The sequence below is a fragment of the Bos taurus genome, chromosome 3, assembly GCF_002263795.3.
Source record: "Bos taurus isolate L1 Dominette 01449 registration number 42190680 breed Hereford chromosome 3, ARS-UCD2.0, whole genome shotgun sequence".
Taxonomy (NCBI): Eukaryota; Metazoa; Chordata; class Mammalia; order Artiodactyla; family Bovidae; genus Bos; species Bos taurus.
In genome coordinates, this window is record NC_037330.1 from 93,411,546 (window position 1) to 93,436,543 (window position 24,998).

Here is a 24,998-nt window from a genome sequence, read left to right on the forward strand (position 1 = left end):
GAAAAGTATTTGAATTAATCATGAAAAGTAAAAAAGAGTTGTCTTATTTTGGGGGAAAAAAGTCTCCCTTAAATAATCCTGCCTCTTTTTATAATTTTGAGATCTGTACTTACTTGCTTGCTTAGTTACTTGAGGGTAAGGATTATAAAAAACTGATGGTAAGTTTGGTTTAAAAGCATTTGTTTTGTCTTCATTTCTTGTTTATAGTTTCATCACACATAAATGGAGAGTCTGAAGCTGTTCATTTTAATGCTGTCGTGTTTCTCTTATACTTGGTCAGAAAGTCTCTCAGCTGATACAAAACTCTGAGTAACTCAAGGTAGTAGCTGATTACACTTCCATGGAGTGGGGGGCCTATTTGTATAGAGCTTGTCTTTTTGCATAAAATAAATAACTGGGTCTTGGAGCTTGATCTCAAGATGTTTCAGGCTTCAGATTTTTCAATGTATTTAAATAACAGTATTTTATTCATTACTAGTATTTTAGTATTTAAAAGTAGCTTTCTATACCAAGGGACTTCCCTGATAGCTCAGCTGGTAAAGAATCCGCCTGCAATGCAGGAGACCCCTGTTCGATTCCTCAGTCGGTAAGATCCGCTAGAGAAGGGATAGGCTACACTCCAGTAGTCTTGGGCTGCCCTTGTGGCTCAGCTGGTAAAGAGTCCGCCTGCGATGTGGGAGAGCTGGGTGCGATCCCTGGGTTGGGAAGATCCCCTGGAGAAGGGAAAGGCTACCCACTCCAGTATTCTGGCCTGGAGAATTCCATGGACTATAGAGTCCATGGGTTTGCAAAGAGTCGGACACCACTGGGTGACTTTCACTTTCTATACCAAATCAACATCATACTGAAAACTAGTGATAGAATCACTAACGCAAATGTTGGGACATTCTGATGCAACCTGTTTAACTTCCAGGTGAGTTACTGAGTGCCATTGAGTGCCAAGTATGAAGATTCCCTATGGGGTGAGTGCAAGAGATACTGTGGTAGACGGCTGCCCTCTACTGGAGAAACTACCAAGACCAGGGAGTCAAAATTCTCCAGAAATTACATTCACCCCAAAAAGAAAGTGAAGTCGCTCAGTCGGATCCGATCCTTTGCGACCCCCATGGACTGTAGCCTACCAGGCTCCTCCATCCATGGAATTTTCCAGATAAGAGCACTGCTGTGGGCTGCCATTTCCTTCTCCAGGGCATCTTCCCAACTCAGGGATCAAACCGGGTTTCCCGCATTGCAGGCAGACTCTTTGCTGTCTGAGCCACGAAGCCCTACAGCCCAAAAGAGCCTGTCAATAAACACAAGATCCACAAATTAACACTCAGATTTTCCCTTTAAGCAGTAAATATACTTTACCGTAGGAATATGGATTTGGCTACATTTTCCATGGAACATCAAAGGAATGGAACATCCTGTGGCAACTGTGACTCACTGTTCTCATTTCCAAATAACATAAAATGATCCATCATATTTCTAATTGATCTGCTTCACACAGTGTTACCTCAAACACCACAGGTTGGAACTGTGCAGGCTCACTTATACATGGATTTTTTTTTGTTCACTAAATACATACTACAGTACTACATGATCCAAGGTTGGTTGAATTTGTGGATGCAGAATTCTTTACAAGGCGGGTTGGCTGTAAAGTTATGTACAGATTTTCTACGGCTTGAATGATCAGTTCCCCTAAGCTCCAGGCTGTTCAAGGCTCAACTACAATTATGTATACATGCACAAACACACTCAGAAACATAATATGTGTGTTTTCAACACAGATACAACATGGCTATATAGTTTTTAATTTTCTCTGATGAGAAATCAATAGTTAAATAATACATATTCATAACAAGCAAATCAAAGGACATAGAATAAAAATCAAAAGTAGGGTGATCCTGTTATCCTGGGGCTGTCCAGGTTCAAAGTGAAAAGTCCCACATCGTAAAACAACACGTCAGTCACTGGCAAACCAGGACAGTTGGTCACCAAAACATTCCTCAATTCCCCAGTCACACTCCCCAAAGATGACCACTGTTAACAGTTTTCATACTCTTCCAGAAATTTTCATTGTACATGCAAAATGTGCACATATACTCACATATCTAAATAATTCTAAATTCCTTTAGGACAATTTAGGGGAGAAGGAACACACCTTTGAAGGTTAGTCCAGTTCTAACTGATGTTTAAAAACATAAACTACGCACACAAAAGAATTCAAACAGTATAGAAAAGTATAAAACAAAAAGTGAAGTTCTCCATTCTCTCGACCCTTCTCCCCAAAGACACATCATACCAACACCTTCTACACAAATTGAATAATATACACAGCACGATGCAGCTTCCTTTTTTCACCTAATATCTGGAGAGTTACCCATTTCAGCATGTACTTACTAACCTCATTCATTTAAACTGCACACTTTTTCATTAATGGTATGGATGTGCCATCATTTAACTAGTACTCTAATGAGGAACATCACATTACTGACACCTTTAAGCTCCTGAAAAATAGCTGGAATGAATAACTTTGGACATCTTAGTGTATATTCCTGAAAGTGCATCTGTAGGGCAGATGCCTACATGGAGTTACAACATGAAAGAGCATGGGCATCTATCTAATTTGCCAGTTCTTGTCAAATTGTCCTCCTGAAGCATTGTACCAGTTTACTCTCCATTCAATTATGTGTGCAAATACTTGTTTCCTAAATCTCAACAATAATGGGCATTACCAACCTTTTGTAGTTTCCAAGTGTGAGGTGAAAAGGAGCACCTAACTGTTCTGATTTATTTTTCTTTAAAAGTAAAGCTGAGCATACCTCATCTCGTTTTTTCAACTACCTTTCTATACTGTGTGAATGCTATAAAAAAAAAATTATACCAGCTTTTTGTAAAGGAAAAGCTCTGTCACAATATCAAGATATATTTTCCCAGTTCTTGATTTTTGCTTGAATCTGTGGTATTTTTCCCAGTCTGAAGTTCTTTTATCTTTATGAAGCTAGTTTTTCATTTATGCCTTCAATGCTAACAGACTTTTTAAATTGTTCTTTTCTGGATAAAGCCTTACAAAACCTTCAAATAATACAGTGTAAATAAAATATGAGGCAAATGTACTCCTTGCCTGAAGCAGGGCCCAGGATGGAGAGCCAGACCTTCGGTAACACAAGATAACTAGAAGCAAGATCAGTGAGGCAAAGATGGTCACTTCAGTGCTCTTGCTTCGAAGTGGCCCTACAAAATGGCCCTCAGGATTTCAACCCCGGCCTGTCAGATTCCAAAGTCCAAGTTCCTACTACTGACCTTTTTCACCCTCCTGGGGGTAAAACATGCTTTCAGTGGAGGCTTGCATTTGTTGAGATGAGAGGGTAGAGGAAGGGAGCAGCAGTGGGAAAGGTGACTGGGAATCAGATCCAAGCTTCGCCACTGACTGGACAAACGTGGCCAACTGCTTCCCCACCCTGAGCCTCAATTAAACCCCTCCTGAAGGGCTGGGGAGCAGCCTGTGACCGTTAGACAAGTCTGTGGGTGGGAAAGCATGTGTACAGTGGAGTATGTTGTACATGCTGGAGGCATGTATTAACTGACGAGAATTCCAGATGGTCAGGACTAGGAGGGTTAGGGATAGGTTAGGCTTCCTTCATTATTGAAAAGGAACATCAGCTAATTAGTAGGTATAACACTAACAAAAGTAAACACTGTCACTAGAATAGCTGGATTTCTACCCAGACCTCATCCCCTATCATGGAGCTTGTGTGCCTGTGAGCACCAACTGATCCCCTCAACCAAGCGTTTGCTTTTCCCTAGGCCCCCATTGCTGTGCGGCTGAGCAAAGTAGCCATTGACCGAGGAATAGAGGTGAGAGGGTTCTGGGTCAGAACTTGGGTCTGCTAAAGTCAGTGGGGTGGCTGGGAAGCGTGGCTTTCAGGGCACACAGTTGGACAGAACAGCTGGAAAGAACTCAGGAACTGGACTCTTCCTACAGACTTTGAGTCTGACCTCTCTCTTTGTGCCTTAGTTTTACCATCTAACAAAGCATTTGCCATCTGTCTCTGTGGAGATTGAACCTGTGCTGCTGCAGCTGTTGACCTTTAACACTTCCCCTAGAGGGAGTTCAGGGTGGAGAGGCACTCTGTGCTCCAGGGAATCTGGTGGAACAGGTGTTTTAGGTAGATAGATTTTCAGGAACTGATTTCATGATAACAATCTTTAAATCTCTTCATATCTAGAAAAACACTAAATCCCTTCCTGGTGATATCAGCTCCTTCTGACTAGCAGAACACCTTTTATAAAGTAAGCTTCAGTTCAGTTCAGTCCAGTCGCTCAGTCGTGTCCGACTGTTTGCGAACCCATGATTTGCAGCATGCCAGGCCTCCCTGTCCATCACCAACTCCCAGAGTTCACTCAAACTCACGTCCATCGAGTCAGTGATGCCATCCAGCCATCTCATCCTCTGTCGTCCCCTTCTCCTCCTGCCCCCAATCCCTCCCAGCATCAGAGTCTTTTCCAATGAGTCAACTCTTCGCATGAGGTGGCCAAAGTACTGGAGTTTCAGCTTTAGTATCAGTCCTTCCAAAGAACATCCAGGACTGATCTCCTTTAGAATGGACTGGTTGGATCTCCTTGCAGTCCAAGGGACTCTCAAGAGTCTTCTCCAACACCACAGTTCAAAAGCATCAATTCTTTGGCACTCAGCTTTCTTCACAGTCCAACTCTCACATCCATACATGACTACTGGAAAAACCATAGCCTTGACTAGACGGACCTTTGTTGGCAAAGTAATATCTCTGCCTTTGAATATGCTATCTAGGTTGGTCATAACTTTCCTTCCAAGGAGTAAGTGTCTTTTAATTTCATGGCTGCAATGATGCAGTGATTTTGGAGCCCCAAAAAATAAAGTCTGACACTGTTTCCACTGTTTCCCCATCTATTTCCCATGAAGTGATGGGACCAGATGCCATGATCTTAGTTTTCTGAATGTTGAGCTTTAAGCCAACTTTTTCCTCTTTCACTTTCATCAAGAGGCTTTTTAGTTCCTCTTCACTTTCTGCCATAAGGGTGGTGTCATCTGCATATCTGAGGTTATTGATATTTCTCCCGGCAATCTTGATTCCAGTTTGTGTTTCTTCAAGCCCAGCGTTTCTCATGATATACTCTGCATATAAGTTAAATAAGCTGGGTGACAATATACAGCCTTGACGTACTCCTTTTCCTATTTGGAACAGTCTGTTGTTCGATGTCCAGTTCTAACTGTTGCTTCCTGACCTGCATATAGGTTTCTCAAAAGGCAGGTCAAGTGGTCTGGTATTCCCATCTCTTGAAGAATTTTCCACAGTTTACTGTGATCCACACAGTCAAAGGCTTTGGCATAGTCAATAAAGCAGAAATAGATAAGTAAGTAAGCTTGACTCTATTGAACTCCCACTTCACTGAACTCTTAATATATTGACCTTCCCTGACTGTCTCTTTGGAGCAGTCTCTCAGAGCTATCTGCGGTGCTTCCTCCTGGGCTGCAGTCTTGATTTTGCCCCAAATAAAGCTTAATTCACAACTCTCAAATTGTGTACCCTTTTAGTCAATATAGTCAGGGAACTAGAATGCACACGCTGTAATTAAAAGAGCCCACACACCATAATGAAGATCAAAGATCCTGCGTGCAGGATCTAAGACCCGGTGCAGCCAAACACATGAATAAATATAAAAAATAAGATGAAGAAAGAATAGGCTTACACAAGGAAAATTATATAGTTAGATATGATATCAACTTGCCAACCCAAAGGATAAATGTTTTCTGGGAATCTGTGAACACAGAAATCTTTAAAATAAGTATATAAAATTATGCTTGGATTTTCATCAGTAGAATTTTTTCTATCATATGAAATTTAAAAAAAATTTTAATACAGAAAATTTTCTTACCTAAGTTGAAAAGGAATGTTAATGAAAACAATTATATATACTTCTGCTGTAGTCATGATGGACTACAGATTTACCCTTCTGTCTTAAACATTTAAAAACCTGAGCAAAATATACAAAGTGACTGTTTTCAAACAATGGACAACATAAAGCTTAGTACAGGGATCTCGGAAAGAACTCACAGAGAAGAGTAATGGAGAGAAGAGAGGGAGAGCTCTCTGAAAATAGTTCCCATAGGGCCAGGAATAGTTTTATTCTCAAAACCACATTGGAAAGATCTCCTAACACAAAGAGCATCAGTGGAATCCTGAGGTTACTGCTTGAATAGCAGCATCAGTTCAGCCTTGGAATAATAAGGACTGTTCTGGATTCTGCCTAACAAAACATAAAAGCAGATCTCAAAGGGACCAAACCACTTCTAAAAAACAACAATCCCAGAACAAACTCCTAAATAGTTAATGGAACATAAAAATTCCGTTTACACCCAACAAAGTAAAATTCATAATGTTTAACATTCAATCACAAGTTATGATGCATGCAATGAAACAGAAGAGTACAACTTGTAAAGAGTGGATTAATCAATCAATAGAAATGATACAGATGACAGAATCATTTTAATGTTAAAACAATTACTATAAATATACTATAAATATACTCCATTGACACAATTACCGTTAGGGGAAGCACACTGACTGAAACCGTCCACTCTGGCCAGGCACCATAGTAACCATTTGTATGAGTTATTTTACGACAGGAGGTCCTGGTAAGGAACACAGAACTAATAAGCCACCACTAACCAGAAGAGTTTGGGAAAAGTCAAAAGGAGATATCATGTATCAGAATCCTTTTCACTGGCATCCATCTTGGCTGACCAATGCGTGCACCACCAGGAAAGACTCTGAGTCAGAAGGATAGGCCAAAGACAACCCGGAAACTAATCCCATCACCATAAAACTCGAGACTGTGAACCATATGGCAGAGCAGTTCTCCTGGGTTCCTTTATCCTACTGCTTTCTACCTGGGCGCCCCTTCCCAATAAAGTCTTGGACTGCAAGGAGGTCCAACCAGTCCATCCTAAAGGAGATCAGTCCTGAGTGTTCATTGGAAGGACTGATGTTGAAGCTGAAATTCCAATACTTTGGACATGTGATGCGAAGAGCTGACTCATTTGAAAAGACCCTGATGCTGGGAAAGATAGAGGGCAGGAGGAGAAGGGGACGACAGAGGATGAGATGGTTGGATGGCATCATCGATTCAATGGACATGAGTTTAGGTAGACTCTGGAAGTTGGTGATGGACAGGGAGGCCTAGCGCGCTGCAGTTCATGGGGTCGCAAAGAGTCGGACACAACTGAGCAACTGAACTGAACTGAACTGAAGATATTCACTATAGTTCTTCTAAAATATCAAAAAAGTTGTAAAGCGAATATACAACAAAAATGATAGCATACTGTTATACAGAATGAAGTAAGTCAAAAAGAGAAAAACAAATATCGTATATCAGTGTGTAGTATATATGGAAACTAGAAAAATAATGAACCTATTTGCAGGACAGGATAGAGACTCAAACATAGAGAGCAGACTTATGGACACAGCAGGGGAAGGAGAGGGTCAGACAAATTGAGAGAGTAGTGTTGAAATATGTATGTAACTGTGTATAAAACAGATAGCTAATCGGAAGCTGCTCCAGTACTCTTGCCTAGAAAATCCCATGGGCAGAGGAGCCTGGTAGGCTATAGTCCATGGCGTTGCTGGGAGTCGGACACGACTGAGCGACTTCACTTTCACTTTTCACTTTCATACATTGGAGAAGGAAATGGCAACCCACTCCAATGTTCTTGCCTGGAGAATCCCAGGGATGGGGGAGCCTGGTGGGCTGCCGTCTATGGGGTCGCACAGAGTCAGACACGACTGAAGTGACTTAGCAGTAGCAGTAGCATACAGCGCAGGGAGTTCAGCCTGTTCTTCTGTGACAACCTAGCCAGGTGGGATGGGGCAGAAGGTGGGAGGGAGGTTCAAGAGGGAGGGGACATGTGTATACCTATGGCTGATGCAGGCTGATGTATGACAGAAACCAACAGAATATTGTAAAGCAATTATCCTTCAATTAAAAATAAATAGATACCTTTAAAAATATATAATTATGGCATAAATATACAAAAAACATGCAAATTTTTTTTTTTTTCAGCTTTAAGTGACAGGAGAAATGCTCATAATAATGCATTAGAAATCATGATACAAAACTACATTTAGAATATGATCCCAGATAGCCATAGGAAAAAAAAATATTAAAATAGAACACACCAAGATGTTAACAGTAGCTAGGCTTGGGTCACAAATTTTCCTTTCATTATTATATACTTCTGTGTTCAGTGGCTCAGCGGTAAAAAATCTGCCTGCAATGCAGGAGCTATAGGAGACACAGGTTCGATCCCAAGGTCAGGAAGATCCCCTGGAGAAGGGCATGGCACCCCACTCTAGTATTTTTGCCTGGAGAATCCCAAGGACATAGGAGCCTGGTGGGCTACAGGTCATGGGGTCGCAAAGAGTCAGACACGACTGAAGTGACTCAGCACGCTCGCATGTGTTCCAATAAAACAAACACTGCTCTTATAACCAGTAGGAGAGAATGAGTTAAGTGGAAAGGTATAAAGTTTAGCCTGTGCTCTGATACTCCTCTAAGTGGCCAAATCATCTTGCACCTCCCATGGTCTACTCACCATGTATGTGAACTTGCCTTATTTTCCCTACTAGAGGGCAAAGGCTCTAAGATCTGTACACCAGACTTTGACTGAATCTTCCCAAGTGACCGGGATACACTCCTTAATATTTGTTGAACATTTTCTCCTAACACCAGGTTGTCTTCATATATTTTCAGATTTAAATCATTATTAAGTAAAAATGTTAAAGGGATTAGAAAACAAAGGAAGCACAGAAGTAACTTTCAACATCAGAAACAGTTTCAGAGAGTTACATGGTGTGGCTTTACCACTTTGCATTTAGCTGCAGAGGGATTCCTAACCTTTCTCTGAGGGAAAGAAGATGAGCAGGACTGTGTAAAGAGTAAGAAGTCTCTAAATAATGTGACAGGACACAATCCTGCTGGTTGCGCTTCCCTCCACACTATGCATTTAGGAAATAATGAGGGCAGGGAAGGTAGCAGAACCTCCTCCTAAACCAGTTTGGAGAATTAGAGGGTAAGACTTCCCTTAAACCAATTCTCTTGCCTCAGCACCACAGCTGACAAGTAAGCCCAGAGGGCTGAGAACAAAATCATTTATAGGATCTCAGGGGCTTCCCCACCAAGTGACGCTTAGATACATGTTGAACTAAACATGACTGATGTAGGCTGAAGGTGAACATACTCACCTAGAACTACCTCAGATACGTGAACAGAGTCACCCTTTTGCACTTCTCACCTCCCTCTCACTTCTCACAGTTGGAACCAAGGGGTTTTATAAAAACAAAGCTAAGTTCTAAAAGTGCATTCTACATAAAAAATCCTTTTTTAAATTGAGTTTATTTTCCTAATAATGTCTGCAAAAGAAGAAAATTGTAATCAGTAAACAGAAGCAATCAAACTGAATTTCTTGTTATTAGACAATTCCAGAGGTAAATTCAAACTTAATAACTTCATCTCAACATTACCATCTTATAATCAAAATATTCTATCCATATATTTTTTATAGTAACTACTTTTAACTAACTAAAAGAAACAGAACAAAGAATACATAGAAAAACTGATTAAAGCATTTCCTATTTCAAAGAAAAGTAGAAGCTGTTTGGAGACAACAGTCAAGAGGACATTCAACAACCAAACGATAAACACTGAATGAATACTGTCCACCCAAAGAATCAACATCAGCTAATCAAATCTCACAAACCTTTCTTTCGGAGGACAGAGATGCTCTGATTCCCTGTATAGTAATATCTAACCACAGACTTGTATAATAGAGCTGAAATGAAATCTAATTTATGAACACTGCGTGCATGAGGTACTTGGAGCGACAAAGAGTATCTAATGAAAAATGAGAATAATCTTTTCTGGGTTGCCTGGCAACAATCTGACAGGGAAAGAAGGAAGGGAAAGGCTTCACAGGAAAAAGAAAGTGAAAAGTGAAAGTGAAGTTGCTCAGTCGTGTCCGACTCTTTGCGACCCCATGGACTGTAGCCTACCAGGCTCCTCAGTCCATGGGATTTTCCAGGCAAGAATACTGGAGTGGGTTGCCATCACAGGAAAAGGACTGTACCTAAACAAACTTTGTGGGACCACGAATTTTCCAAGGTCTCCATGTGTGGGAAGCCTTTGTTGTTCAGTCGCTAAGTTGTGTCCAACTCTTTGCGACTACACTACACCAGGCTTCCCTGTCCTTCACTATCTCCCAGACTTTGCTCAAATTCATGTCCATTGAGACAGTGATGCTATCTAACCATCTTATCCTCTGCCACATCTTATCCTCTTCTCCATTTGCCTTCAATCTTTCCCAGCATCAGGGTCTTTTCCAATGAGTCAGCCCTTCACATAAGGTGGCCAAAGTCTTGGAGCTTCAACTTCAGCATCAGTCCTTTCAATGAATATTCAGGACTGATTTCCTTTAGGATGGACTGGTTGGATCTCCTTGCTGTCCAAGGGACTCTCAAGAATCTTCTCCAGCACCACAATTTGAAAACATCAATTCTTCAGTGCTGAGCCTTCTTTATGGTCCCATTCTCACATCTGTACATGATTACTGGAAAAACCACAGCTTTGTCTATTCAGATCTTTGTCGGCAAAGCAATGTCTCTGCTTTTTAATATGCTGTCTACGTTTGTCATAGCTTTCCTTCCAAGGAGCATGCGTCTTTTAATTCCATGGCTGTAGTCACCATCCCCAGTGATTCTGGAGCCCAAGAAAATAAAATCTGTCACTGCTTCTACCTTTTCCCCTTCTATTTACCATGAAGTGATGGGACCGGATTCCATGATCTTTGTATTTTGAATGTTGAGTTTTAAGCCAGTTTTTTCATTCTCCTCTTTCACCCTCATCAACATGCTCTTTAGTTCCTCATTTTCTGCCATTAGAGTGGTATCATCTGCATATCTGAGGTTGTTGGTATTTCTCCTGGCAATGCTGATTTCAGCTTGTGATTCATCCAGTCCAGCATTTTGAATTATGTACTCTGCATATAGGTTTAATAAACAGGATGATAATAAATAGCCTTGTCATGCTCCTTTCCCAATTTTGAACCAGTCCATTGTTCCATGTAAGGTGCTAACTGTTGCTTCTTGACCCACATACAGGTTTCTCAGGAGACAGGTAAGGTGGTGTGGTATTCCCATTTCTTGAAGAATTTTCCACAGTTTGTTGTGATTCACACAGTCAAAGGCTTTCACGTAGTCAGTGATGCAGAAGTAGATGTTTTTCTGGAATTCCCTTTCTTTCTCTGTGATCCATTGAGTGTTGGCAATTTGATCTCTCGAAACCAGAATTTCCCTTAAACAACTGATACTTAAGCTTAGACTCCTTGGCCCTGAAAATAAAACATCTTTGATCAAGAGTCCTCTGAAGGTTGCAAGGCTGCTCCACAATCATGACAGACCACACAATAAACTACAATGTTCAAAGATCTAAATGTTCTATTTTACCTGCTTCCTTTGCCAAGTCAGGGTAGTCTCTCGAGTTCTCAACTTCAGGCTTTGTGAACTAGAAATAGAGAAGATAACAAAAGGAAACACTATGGTGATAGTCTCTCACAAGAGAGAACCACAGAAATACATTCATCTAGTCATTTAAACAAAATGAGTATCTATCAGTGTTGCTGGACTCTGATAATAAATAATATACAGCTTGTACCTGCAGGGAACTTATGTAATGGAAGACAGTGTACTAAGTACAGAATGATCTGGGAGAGACAACTACCCAGCCTCAGGGGACTAGAACGGCTTCCCAGAGAAACTGATATTTAAATAGGGTATTTAAGGATAAGTAGGAGCTAGGTTGGCAACCCACTCCAGTACTCTTGCCTGGCAAATCCCATGGATGGAGGAGCCTCGTAGGCTGCAGTCCATGGGATCGCTAAGAGTCGGACACGACTGAGTGACTTCACTTTCACTTTTCACTTTCACGCATTGGAAAAGGAAATGGCAGCCCACTCCAGTGCTCTTGCCTGGAGAATCCCAGGGACGGGGGAGCCTGGTGGGCTGCCGTCTCTGGGGTCGCGCAGAGTTGGACACGACTGAAGCGACTTAGCAGCAGCAGCAGGAGCTAGGTAATTGGCAGAAAAGGAAATTCCAGAGCAAAGAAATGCAAAAAATAAAATAAAAACCTACCCTAAAGCCTATAATAAAAACAGCAACCTGTTACCTTCCACTCACTGGTTGCAAAGATTCGGATGTGAGACTGACTGAACTGAACTGACTGAGCACTAGTCTTACATGCTCCCAAAATATCCATTTTCAATTCTTATAGATAGTTCTTTTAAAATGTCACATTTCTAAATATTCTGATACTATTATTTCTTGACTTATCAATTTAAGAAATTATATCATAGTCTCCAATATGGGACGATGAGAATTATGTCTCTTAGACCACCTCACTTATATATTTACAGTTCCCATCCTCCTTATACCGGAGAAGGCGCTGGCACCCCACTCCAGTACTCTTGCCTGGAACATCCCATGGATGGAGGAGCCTGGTAGGCTGCAGTCCATGGGGTTGCGAAGAGTCGGACACGACTGAGTGACTTCACTTTCACTTTTCACTTTCATGCATTGGAGAAGGAAATGGCAACCCACTCCAGTGTTCTTGCCTGGAGAATCCCAGGGACCGGGGAGCCTGATGGGCTGCTGTCTATGGGGTCGCACAGAGTCGGACACGACTGAAGCGACTTAGCAGCAGCAGCAGCAGCATCCTTATACAGTGGAAACACAAGTTTTAAATTAAATCAGTATGTAGTGCTTACCTTATTAAGATAATGTTGCCTATTACAGGGCCAGGTTGTATATTATGATTACATGTGCTTCATTGAACAATTTTGTTTTGCTTTGTTTTTCCTGGAGTTAACTGCCTCATTTTGAAAGTTTAAGGCAAATACTCTTGTAACCATTGACAAAGATTCTCTCCTTCACCAAATTCTATTCAAGCTTCTCTGATTCCTCTTCTCTACTAGATCTAAATCTTGACCTAAGAGACTGAGGCATTAAGATAATTTTTTGAGTTCTAACTTGCTCAAGGCCAGGTCCCTAGGATAGTGAGGCTCCGCTTAAAGTGCTTGACTTAGAAAACTCCAGGCTGTCAAAAGAATTCACTGCTTCCTCCAGCCAACACCTGAATATAAGGCTGATTTCTTAGTCTCTGTGGGAGGGCAGGACCCTAAGCTTGGATAAGAGCCACTGAGCAAATCCAGATGGTTTTCACTAAACTCCTCTCTTTCCAGTTTATGTAAATTTTCACTTTCCTGACCTTATGGCTGGTGCTTGGCATCTGTGGGTTCTGCACCCCCCAGATACAGTGTGATAACTAAGGGGATTGAGCATCCATGGACTTTGATATCCAAAAGAAATTCTGGAACCAATACCTCAGGGACACCAAGGGACTACTGTACTGAGTCCCTACTCACCATCCTCCCTATTCCCTTATAACCCCCTTAATACACTGAGTCACATGTGTACAAAGTTACTTCACACTGGACTTTTGCAACAGCCTACTATTGATTAATAGCCACAACCAGGAGAAATATCAATAACCTCAGATATGCAGATGACACCACCCTACGACAGAAAGCAAAGAAGAACTAAAAAGCCTCTTGATGAAAGAGGAGTGAAAAAGTTGGCTTAAAACTCAACATTCAGAAAACGAAGATCATGGCATCCAGCCCCATCACTTCATGGCAAATAGATGGAGAAACAATGGAAACAGTGAGAGACTTTATTTTGGGGGGCTCCAAAATCACTCCAGATGATGACCACAGCCATAAAATTAAAAGATACTTGCTTCTTGGAAGAAAAGCTCCAATCAACCTATACAGCATATTAAAAAGCAGAGACATTACTTTGCCAACAAAGATCCTTATAATCAAAGCTATGGTTTTTCCAGTAGTCATGTATGGATGTGAGAGTTGGACTATAAAGAAAGCTGAGAGCCAAAGAATTGATGCTTTTGAACTGTAGTGTTGGAGAAGACTCTTGAAAGTCCCCTGGACTGCAAGGACATCCACCGGTCAATCCTAAAGGGTATCAGTCCTGAATATTCACTGGAAGGACTGATGTTGAAGTTTAAACTCCAATACTTTGGCCACCTGATGTGAAGAACTGACTCACTAGAAAAGACTCTGATGCTGGGAAAGATTGAAGGTGGGAAGAGAAGGGGATGACGGAGAATGAGATAGTTGGATGGCATCACTGACTCAATGGACAAGAGTTTTAGTAAGCTCTGGGAGTGGTGATGGACAGTGAAGCCTGGCGTGCTGCAGTCCATGGTGTCACAAAGAGTCAGACACAACTGAGCAACTGGACTGAACTATTGATTAAAATCTGCCCTAACATTTTACCTAGTTTCTACCTTTATTTTTTGGTAACAACCATGCAAACTAAAAAACTGAACTTTCCCTGCTACTCCACAAACTCCTCTAAACACACTGTCCCTTATCTCAACCCCACCTCAGAATAAGGGTAATTATTATCCTGATTCTTATAATAATTACTTCCTTGTAGTGACTCATAGTTTTATCACCAAAGTGTCTATGGACACTATATTTCGGCCTTGCCTTTAAAAAAAAATTCTGGGCTTTTAAAATTATTTTTTAATTTAAGGTTCCTCTCCACTACATTTTTTCCCCTCTCAACACATCTGTTAAAGACCTAGACTGTTGGGACTGTGGTTTCCCACAGTCTGGACTTTGTAGATTGCATATTCATGCAGTTCAACTTGTTCCTCTGTTCTCTGTCCCACATATTGACAGCTGGATCCAGAATCTTGCAGACTCACCCTATATTTCCCTATATCTCGCAAGAAAAACTGATCAGGTGCAATTGTTTTGCAAATCTGCAATTCTCTTTAACATCTGCTTTCATAAGAGGCAGGTGAATTCTTACATCTGACACAGCTGATTCTTCATTCAACTTTTGGCATTATTTTTTAGGTTGAATTCTATGAAGCAAATCTGAACTCACATAGATTTGTGGTTAGAAAAGGAAGAAACACTTTAATAGCCTCTTAAGATAATTGTGGATATTCTTTTTTAATACTAGACTAAAACATGACAAGTGGGAGTTTCTGACAAGCTAAAAGCAATGTTGAATTTAAAAGAATATCAATGAACTTTTCATACTCTTGCTATACTCAAGTCCATTAAAATCTTGCCCTTTGAGTAGGGTGGTGTTCTGGCTTTTCTCTGGAGCCATTTCACATAATTTTCCAAACCTCTGCCAGGAAGTTGGTATGTATCTGATCACCAGTGCTCTAGGAACAGGGTTGCCAATTACTATAATTAAATAATATAAAGAATTCCATTTAAATCCTTTTTTTCAACTTGGGCCTCCTTCCTGTCTTCCACTAAACCTAAAGGTCAGATGATTCTAGAGACGCATCAGTTCAATTTCTCCAGGGAACAAGCCTCCTATACTTTGACAAGGAACTGATAGTCACCTAGTGGTAAAAAGGATCTTGGAATCCAATTATACCATGGAAGTGTTTTTCTTCCCTCCTCTCATCCCCACCTTACTTGACATCTAGTACATGTAGGTCCTAAGCCTTCTCGAGTACTGCAGGAAGACTCAGCCAGTATAACCCTTCTTCAGGAACTTGGGCTCTGCATTTCTCTGTTTTGAGTCAATAACCACACTTCCACCAGCTTTTAATCATCCAGTGTTTTTCTGACATCATTCTGTTTCCTCTCCTAGTCACTTCACCCTGATGGGTTAATGCTTTAATGTCTTTACTGTCATTTTTGTGAGATTTGGAAAGCACCAATAGAGATAAATTCATATTTCCAATCTACTACACTTAACCAAATATCCTAACACATCATATTTAAATGATTTACCCTTTCCTTCTCCATATTATACATTCCTTAAGAACTTGGGTCTTTGGTAATCATGCAGATGGAGCCCTCAAGAGGGGACTAGTATATAAATTAAAAAAAAAAAATTTTTTTTTAAAGGTATTCCCTGGTGGTCTAGTGGCTTAGAATCTGAGCTTCCAATGCAGGGGGCCCTGGCTTGATCTCTGGTTGGGGAGCTAGATCCAACATGCCACAACTAAAGATCCTGTGTGCTGCAACTAAGACCTGACAAGCCAAATAAATACATTTTTTTTAATAAATACATTTTTTTAAAGGAATTGGATTACTGCCCTAACATCCATTTATGATAAAAACCCTCCAGAAAGCAGGCATAGAAGGAACATACCTCAACATAATAAAAGCCATATATAACAAACCCACAGCAAACATTATCCTCGATGGTGAAAATTGAAAGCATTTCCCCTAAAGTCAGGAACAAGACAAGGATGCACACTCCCTAATACTATTCGACATAGTTTTGGAAATTTTAGCCATAGCAATCAGAGAAGAAAAAGAAATAAAAGGAAGCCAGACTGGAAAAGAAGAAGAAAAACTGTTTGCAGATGACATGATCCTCTACATAGAAAACCCTAAAGACTCCACCAGAAAATTACTAGAGCTAATCAGTGAATATAGTAAAGGTGTAGGATATAAAATTAACACACAGAAATCCCTTGCATCCCTATACATTAACAATGAGAAAACAGAAAGAGAAATTAAGGAAACAATTCCATTCACCATTGCAACAAAAAGAATAAAATACTTAGGAATAAATCTACCTAAAGAAACAAAAGACCTATATATATAAAACTATAAAATACTGAAGAAAGAAATCAAAGATGACACAAATAGATGGAGAAATATACCATGTTCATGGATTGGAAGAATCAATATAGTGAAAATGAGTATACTACCCAAAGCACTCTATAGATTCAATGCAATCCCTATCAAGCTACCAATGGTATTTTTCAGAGAACTAGAACAAATAATTTCACAATTTGTATGGAAATACAAAAAACCTCGAATAGCCAAAGCAATCTTGAGAAAGAAGAATGGAACTGGAGGAATTAACCTGCCTGACTTCAGGCTATACTACAAAGCTATAGTAATCAAGACAGTATGGTACTGGCACAAGAACAGAAATATAGATCAATGGAACAAAATAGAAAGCCCAGAGATAAATCCACGCACCTTTGGACACCTTATCTTTGATAAGGGAGGCAAGAATATACAATGGAGAAAAGACAATGTCTTTAACAAGTGGTGCTGGGAAAACTGGTCAACCATTTGTAAAAGAATGAAACTAGAACACTTTCTAACACCATACACAAAAATAAACTCAAAATGGATTAAAGATCTAAATGTAAGACCAGAAACTATAAAACTCCTATAGGAAAACATAGGCAAAACACTCTCTGATGTAAATCATAGCAAGATCCTCTATGACCCACCTCCCAGAGTAATGGAAATAAAAGCAAAAATAAACAAATGGGACCTAATTAAACTTGAAAGCTTTTGCACAATGAAAGAAACTATAAGCAAGGTGAAAAGACAGCCCTCAGAATGGGAGAAAATAATAGCAAATGAAGCAATTGACAAAGAATTAATCTCAAAAATATACAAGCAACTCCTGTAGCTCAATTCCAGAAAAATAAGTGACCCAATCAAAAAATGGGCCCAAAAAAGCCATTAAATTGTAATATTTAAAGTTATTTAATTAAAAATAAAGAAAGTTTAATGAGGAACAAATTGAAACAAGAAAAAAGTGTTGAAATGACCCAAATGTTCATCAACTGGTGATCAAATAAATAAAACATGCAATGCAATATTATTCAGCCATCAAATGAATGGAGTTCTGATACATGCTATAACATGCCATAACCCTGAAATGATCATGTTAATTAAAAGAAGCCAGGCACAAAAGGCTGCATATTGCATTATTCTGTTCATGTGAATGAATATGTCGCAGACTAGGTAATTCTCTAAAGACAGAAAATAGAGGAGTGGATGCCAGGGCCCAGATGAAGGGGGAAATGGAAAATGTCTGCCAAATGGATAGTGTTTCCTGTTAGAGTGATGAAAATATTCTAGAATGAGGGAGTGGTTATGGTTATGCAACCTATAAAGAAATAACAAATCAATGAATAATACAGTTTAACTGCTAACAAACACATGAAAAGATGCTCAAGATCACTCATTATCAGAGAAATGCAGATCAAAACCACAATGAGGTACCATCTCTCGCTGGTCAGAATGGCTGCTATCAAAAAGTCCACAAACAATAAATGCTGGAGAGGGTGCAGAGAAAAAGGAACCCTCTTACACTGTTGGTGGGAATGCACACTAAGACAGCCATTATGGAGAACAGTGAGGAGATTCCTTAAAAAACTGGAACTAGAACTGCCATACAACCCAGCAATTCCACTGCTGGGCATACAAACTGAGGAAACCAGAATTGAAAGAGACACGTGTACCCCAATGTTCATCACAGCACTGTTTACAACAGCCAGGACATGGAAGCAACCTAGATGTCCACTGGCAAATGGATAAGATAATTATCCAGTCCACAGGCAAATGGACTGACAAATGGATAAGAAAGCTGTGGTACATATACACAATGGAATATTACTCAGCTATTAAAAAGAATGCACTTGAATCAGTTCTAATGAGGTGGATGAAACTGGAGCCTATAATACAAAGAGAAGTAAGTCAGAAAGAAAAACATCAATACAGTATATTAACACACATATATGAGCCTATATGCGAGACAGCAAAAGAGACACAGATATAAAGAACAGACTTTTGGACTCTGTGGGAGAAGGCGAGGGTGGGATGATTTGAGAGAATAGCATTGAAACATGTATATTACCATATGGAAATAGCTCGCCAGTCCAGGTCCGATGCATGAGACAGGGTGCTCAGGGCTGGTGCACTGGGATGACCCTGAGGGATGGGATGGGGAAGGAGGAGGGAGGTGGGTTCAGGATGGGGAACACATGTACAGCCATGGCTGATTCATGTGAGTGTATGGCAAAAACCAATACAATATTGTAAAGTAATTAGCACCCAATTAAAAAAAAAAAAGATTCTATCACCAGACTCTAGTCAGGGTCCTCTGAGCCCTCTTCTCTACTAGGCTTCAGTTCAGCTCAGTTGCTCAGTCGTGTCTGACTCTTTGCAATCCCATGAATCGCAGCACGCCAGGCCTCCCTGTCTTTCACCAATTCCTGGAGTTCACTCAGACTCACATCCATGGAGTCAGTGATGCCATCCAGCCATCTCATCCTCTGTCGTCCCCTTCTCCTCCTGCCCCCAATCCCTCCCAGCATCAGAGTCTTTTCCAATGAGTCAACTCTTCGCATGAGTACATGGCCAAAGTGCTGGAGTTTCAGCTTTAGCATCAGTCCTTCCAAAGAAATCCCAGGGCTGATCTCCTTTAGAATGGACTGGTTGGATCTCCTTGCAGTCCAAGGGACTCTCAAGAGTCTTCTCCAACACCACAGTTCAAAAGCATCAATTCTTTGGCACTCAGCTTTCTTCACAGTCCAACTCTCACATCCATACATGACCACTGGAAAAACCATAGCCTTGACTAGACGGACCTTTGTTGGCAAAGTAACGTCTCTGCTTTTCTATATACTATCTAGGTTCGTCATAACTTTCCTTCCAAGGAGTAAGTGTCTTTTAATTTCATGGCTGCAATCACCATCTGCAGTGATTTTGGAGCCCCAAAAAATAAAGTCTGACACTGTTTCCACTGTTTCCCCATCTATTTCCCATGAAGTGATGGGACCAGATGCCATGATCTTTGTTTTCTGAATGTTGGGCTTTAAGCCAACTTTTTCACTCTCCACTTTCACTTTCATCAAGAGGCTTTTTAGTTCCTCTTCACTTTCTGCCATTAGGGTGGTGTCATCTGCATATCTGAGGTTATTGATATTTCTCCCGGCAATCTTGATTCCAGCTTGTGTTTCTTCCAGTCCAGTGTTTCTCATGATGTACTCTGCATATAAGTTAAATAAGCTGGGTGACAATATACAGCCTTGATGTACTCCTTTTCCTATTTGGAACCAGTCTGTTGTTCCATGTCCAGTTCTAACTGTTGCTTCCTGACCTGCATACATATTTCTCAAGAGGCAGGTCAGGTGGTCTGATATTCCCATCTCTTTCAGAATTTTCCACAGCTTATTGTGATGCACACAGTCAAAGGCTTTGGCATAGTCAATAAAGCAGAAATAGATGTTTTTCTGGAACTCTCTTGCTTTTTCCATGATCCAGCTGATGTTGGCAATTTGATCTCTGGTTCCTCTGCCTTTTCTAAATCCAGCTTGAATATCTGAAAGTTCACGGTTCACGTATTGCTGAAGCCTGGCTTGGAGAATTTTGAGCATTACTTTACTAGCAAGTGAGATGAGTGCAACTGTGCAGTAGTTTGAGCATCTTTGGCATTGCCTTTCTTTGGGATTGGAATGAAAACTGACCTTTTCCAGTCCTGTGGCCACTGCTGAGTTTTCCAAATGTGCTGGCATATGGAGTGCAGCACTTTCACAGCATCATCTTTCAGGATTTGAAATAGGTCAACTGGAATTCCATCACCTCCACTAGCTTTGTTCGTAGTGATGCTTTCTAAGGCCCACTTGACTTCACATTACAGGATGTCTGGCTCTACGTGAGTGATCACACCATCGTGATTATCTGGGTCGTGAAGATCTTTTTTGTACAGTTCTTCTGTGTATTCTTGCCACCTCTTCTTAATATCTTCTGCTTCTGTTAGGTCCATACCATTTCTGTCCTTTATCGAGCCCATCTTTGCATGAAATGTTCCTTTGGTATCTCTAATTTTCTTGAAGAGATCTCTAGTCTTTCCCATTCTGTTGTTTTCCTCTATTTCTTTGCATTGATCGCTGAGGAAGGCTTTCTTATCTCTCCTTGCTATTCTTTGGAACTCTGCATTCAGATGCTTATATCTTTCCTTTTCTCCTTTGCTTTTCACTTCTCTTCTTTTCACAGCTATTTGTAAGGCCTCCTCAGACAGCCATTTTGCTTTTTTGCATTTCTTTTCCATGGGGATGGTCTTGATCCCTGTCTCCTGTACAATGTCACAAACCTCCATCCATAGTTCATCAGGCACTCTATCAGATCTAGGCCCTTAAATCTATTTCTCACTTCCACTGTATAATCATAAGGGATTTGATTTAGGTCATACCTGAATGGTCTAGTGGTTTTCCCTACTTTTCAATTTCAGTCTGAATTTGGCAATAAGGAGTTCATGATCTGAGCCACAGTCAGCTCCTGGTCTTGTTTTTGTTGACTGTATAGAGCTTCTCCATCTTTGGCTGCAAAGAATATAATCAATCTGATTTCAGTGTTGACCATCTGGTGTGTCCATGTGTAGAGTCTTCTCTTATGTTGTTGGAAGAGGGTGTTTGCTATGACCAGTGCATTTTCTTGGCAAAACTCTATTAGTCTTTGCCCTGCTTCATTCCATATTCCAAGGCCAAATTTGCCTGTTTCTCCAGGTGTTTCTTGACTTCCTACTTTTGCATTCCAGTCCCCTATAATGAAAAGGACATCTTTTTTGGGTGTTAGTTCTAAAAGGTCTTGTAGGTCTTCAAAGAACTGTTCAGCTTCAGCTTCTTCAGCATTACTGGTTGAGGCATAGACTTAGATTACTGTAATATTGAATGGTTTGCCTTGGAAACGAACAGAGATCATTCTGTCATTTTTGAGATTGCATCCAAGTACTGTATTTTGGACTCTTTTGTTGACCATGATGGCTACTCCATTTCTTCTGAGGGATTCCTGCCTGCAGTAGTAGATATAATGGTCATCTGAGTTAAATTCACCCATTCCGGTCCATTTTAGTTCGCTGATTCCTAGAATGTCGACATTCACTCTTGCCATCTCTTGTTTGACCCCTTCCAATTTGCCTTGATTCATGGACCTGACATTCCAGGTTCCTATGCAGTATTGCTCTTTACAGCATCGGACCTTCCTCTATCACCAGTCACATCCACAGCTGGGTATTGTTTTTGCTTTGGCTCCATTCTTTCATTCTTTCTGGAGTTATTTCTCCACTGATCTCCAGTAGCATATTGGGCCCCTACTGACCTGGGGAGTTCCTCTTTCAGTATCCTATCATTTTGCCTTTTCATACTGTTCATGGGGTTCTCAGGCAAAAATACTGAAGTGGTTTGCCATTCCCTTCTCCAGTGGACCACATTCTGTCAGATCTCTCCACCATGACCGGCCTGTCTTGGGTTGCCCCACGGGCATGGCTTAGTTTCATTGAGTTAGACTGTGGTCCTAGTGTGATTAGATTGACTAGTTTTCTGTGAGTATGGTTTCAGTGTGTCTGCCCTCTGATGCCCTCTTGCAACACCTACCATCTTATCTGGCTTATTACCATCTTATTTGGCTACTAGGCTTCAGCCTCCCCTAAAGTAGTGAGAAGAGATTTTACAAGGAAAATGAAGGATTAAGGAAGTGGTTGAGCCAGGACTGTGGACAGTCAGGGAAGTGAAAACTTTCAAAATACGCAGATCGGGGTTAGTCCACATGGAACTATTCTAGGTTCGCTGTCCCTTCTGCAAGCTTAGGCTCCCACAGAGACTGGGAGAGAGGAACCCTACCTTCAGATGCTGGCTGGAACAAACAGTAATTTCTTTTGGCAGTCTTGAGTTTTCTCAGGCAGGCACTTTAAAAGGGGCTAGAGTCATCCTAGGGATGTGTCCTTGAGCTGTTAGAAACTATGTTAAGAGTTCATGCTGTTCATAAAAGTTCATTTCTCTTTTGCAACAGTGTATTACTGATTAAAATCTGTTCTACTACTTTAGCTTTCGGCTTTATCTTTGGCACTTGTCACTTTTATTACCCGCGCTTTACAGATTAAAATTTTGGGACTTAGATTGGCAGCCTTGTCCTAAAGTACACAACAGAGCCGGGCTTTCTCCTTACCCATGTCTTCCGGTTTCCTACAGGCTCAGGGAGCCGCGCAGGGCTCTCGGCCCGTAGGAGGAGCAGTTTGTAAAGGCCTGGAGCAGAGCAGCGAGCTTTCAGCGGGAGGCGGTGGTGGAGGGCCGAGTGGCCCGTTCCCAAAGTGGGCCCCCATGCTGCGCGTCCTGACCAGCACCCTGCGCTTTCCGCGCCCCTGGAAGCCGCTTGAGACCCGCGGCTGCTCCTCCAACCCCGGGGCTGCCGGCCGGGAGATCCAGGTGTGCGCTCTGGCGGGTCCAAACCAGGGTAAGTGCCGAGAGCCCGGAAAGCGGCTGGGGTGAGCTCTGGCTGGCTGAGAGGCAGGCCTGGCATGCCTGGTGCTGTTGGCCAGTACGGACCCATGGCCAGTACTCCCACTACAGGGAGGCAGACTGAAACTGATCTCAGAGAGAGAAAGCAGTGAGTGGTCCTGAGAGAGAATTTAGTTCCCTACCCAGAAATTGAACCTGGGTAGCCTGGATGAAAACCAGGAATCCTATCTCCTAGACCACCAGCAGGGAGAGGCTAGAAGGCAAGCAGGCATTTGAAAACAAGAATGTTTCAAGGAGGCAAAGACTGTAAAAACAGGTACAAAGCTTACTATTACAGACACAGCACAACATATGGGAGAGCACACAGAGAAGCAGTTATATTTAAGTCAGAAAAGCTAGACAGAAATACACATCCAGAGAGAAAGGGTATCTGGGGCCTCTCTAACGAGGAGGAGGCCAGTAAAGAGGTGAGTTAAATCACTTATAAAGGACAGCCTTTGGGTGTTTATATATGGCAAATTATCTGGTTTCTTCACACCTGACTGGCCCTAGGACCTCCCCAACATGCCTGGGCAACTTTTTGCTAAGATGGATCCCACTGCAGAGACCTATGGGGGTGTGTCCACGCTTACTAAGGGGTGGCAACCCCGCCCTTTTTCACCCCTAAAAAGCCTTCCTGCACATGTGTAGACAAGGACATTTTTCTTGACCTCAGGGGTGATCATCTTACCTCTTTATTCCAGCAGAGCTCATTTACTGACACTAGCTTTGTCCTTGGCGGGTCTGGGTGAGAAACTTCAGTTTTACTCCACTGACAAACACTAGCTGTCTGGCCTGGGGGCCCATCTATCTCCTACCCCAAAACCAGTAAGGGGGAGGCAGGTTGCTCAGTGTGTTTGAGGATTGGACCCCAAAGTTCCTGCACCCCAGTAGAGGCTCCCCTGGCCTAAATCCTTTGGTAGGTGACCACCTTACCTGCCGCCCCCACCGTAATTGTGAAGGGATTCTGCGTCAATATCGGTCCCCTCAGCCCCAGATTTAGTGGCCTGGGGCTGTGAGGAAAGAGAAGGGACTCGTTCAAGGGTAGAACTAAGTGCCAGCAAGCCCCACCCCCACCCCCATCCCCACCCCCGACTACAGCTTTAAAATGCCTGATTTTCCTCCCAGGCTGAGCTTCCTGGCGAGGTTCCAGTGGGCTGGGGCAGCCGAGCCAATTCCATTTGGCTTAGGGTGTCCCGCCTCCTGGAAAGGAGGAGCTGAGGAGGGGGGAGGGGTGGGAGAAAGGAGGGGAGGAGAGAGAGGAGAGGCCAGGAGGAGTGCTTGGCGCCCTCCTGTGCAATTGCCCTGCAGCTGCTGCTGGAATGTGGAGTCCTGCTGACTCAAGGGAAAGTTCACAGCACTCACTGGCAAGAACACCTTGATTGAGCCTTGTGTTGGGTTTTCTTGGTTGTGTTATATTTTGTTTTGTTTCTGTTTGGGTGCAGTGTTATTTGTGAAGGCGGGTGAAGGGCAGTGATTGGACTTTGCATTCAGTGGCATTCCCCTGTCTGCTGTTGTGTCACCAGCTGGGCAAGTTCTTCTTGTCTTTACTTTCTCCCCCGGTCCAACCCCTCTAACCTTCCCCGCATTTAAAGTAGCACTGTGTCCAAATTTTAGTTGACACAGATTGTATTGTTCTAGGCATCTCATATTTCTTCTTTTTTCTTGCTTGATGCTAAGTTGAAGAGCTGTTGAAGAATTGTTCCTTGCTCCGTGATATTGCATACTGTTCCCTATGTACGTCCCCCACTTTTGATGGACATGAAGAGGCTTCTGGC

The 24,998-nt window shown here is 41.8% G+C and overlaps 1 protein-coding gene and 1 long non-coding RNA gene across 8 annotated transcripts in view; one reads left to right on the top strand and one right to left on the bottom strand.

Annotated features, from left to right (window-relative positions):
• Window positions 1-488: 488 nt before the first annotated feature.
• LOC132344909 (uncharacterized) lies at window positions 489-24,971 on the bottom strand. 2 transcript variants are annotated; one of them, XR_009493983.1, is made up of 3 exons: window positions 24,157-24,971; window positions 11,520-11,577; window positions 489-11,404 (listed from the first exon to the last, which is right to left on the bottom strand). It is a non-coding gene; the product is annotated as an uncharacterized lncRNA (long non-coding RNA). The 2 variants fall into 2 exon arrangements; XR_009493982.1 differs by lacking the exon at window positions 24,157-24,971 and having other exon boundaries at window positions 11,520-20,900.
• Window positions 22,992-24,998, top strand: part of ECHDC2 (enoyl-CoA hydratase domain containing 2) — a 30,437-nt gene continuing 28,430 nt past the window's right edge. For 5 of the 6 annotated variants that reach the window (XM_024988378.2, XM_024988381.2, XM_015465413.3 and 2 more), the window contains exon 1: window positions 22,992-23,176. In XM_024988378.2, coding sequence (XP_024844146.1) covers window positions 23,044-23,176 — 133 coding nt within the window. In that variant the 5' untranslated portion in view covers window positions 22,992-23,043. 6 annotated transcript variants of the gene reach the window in all.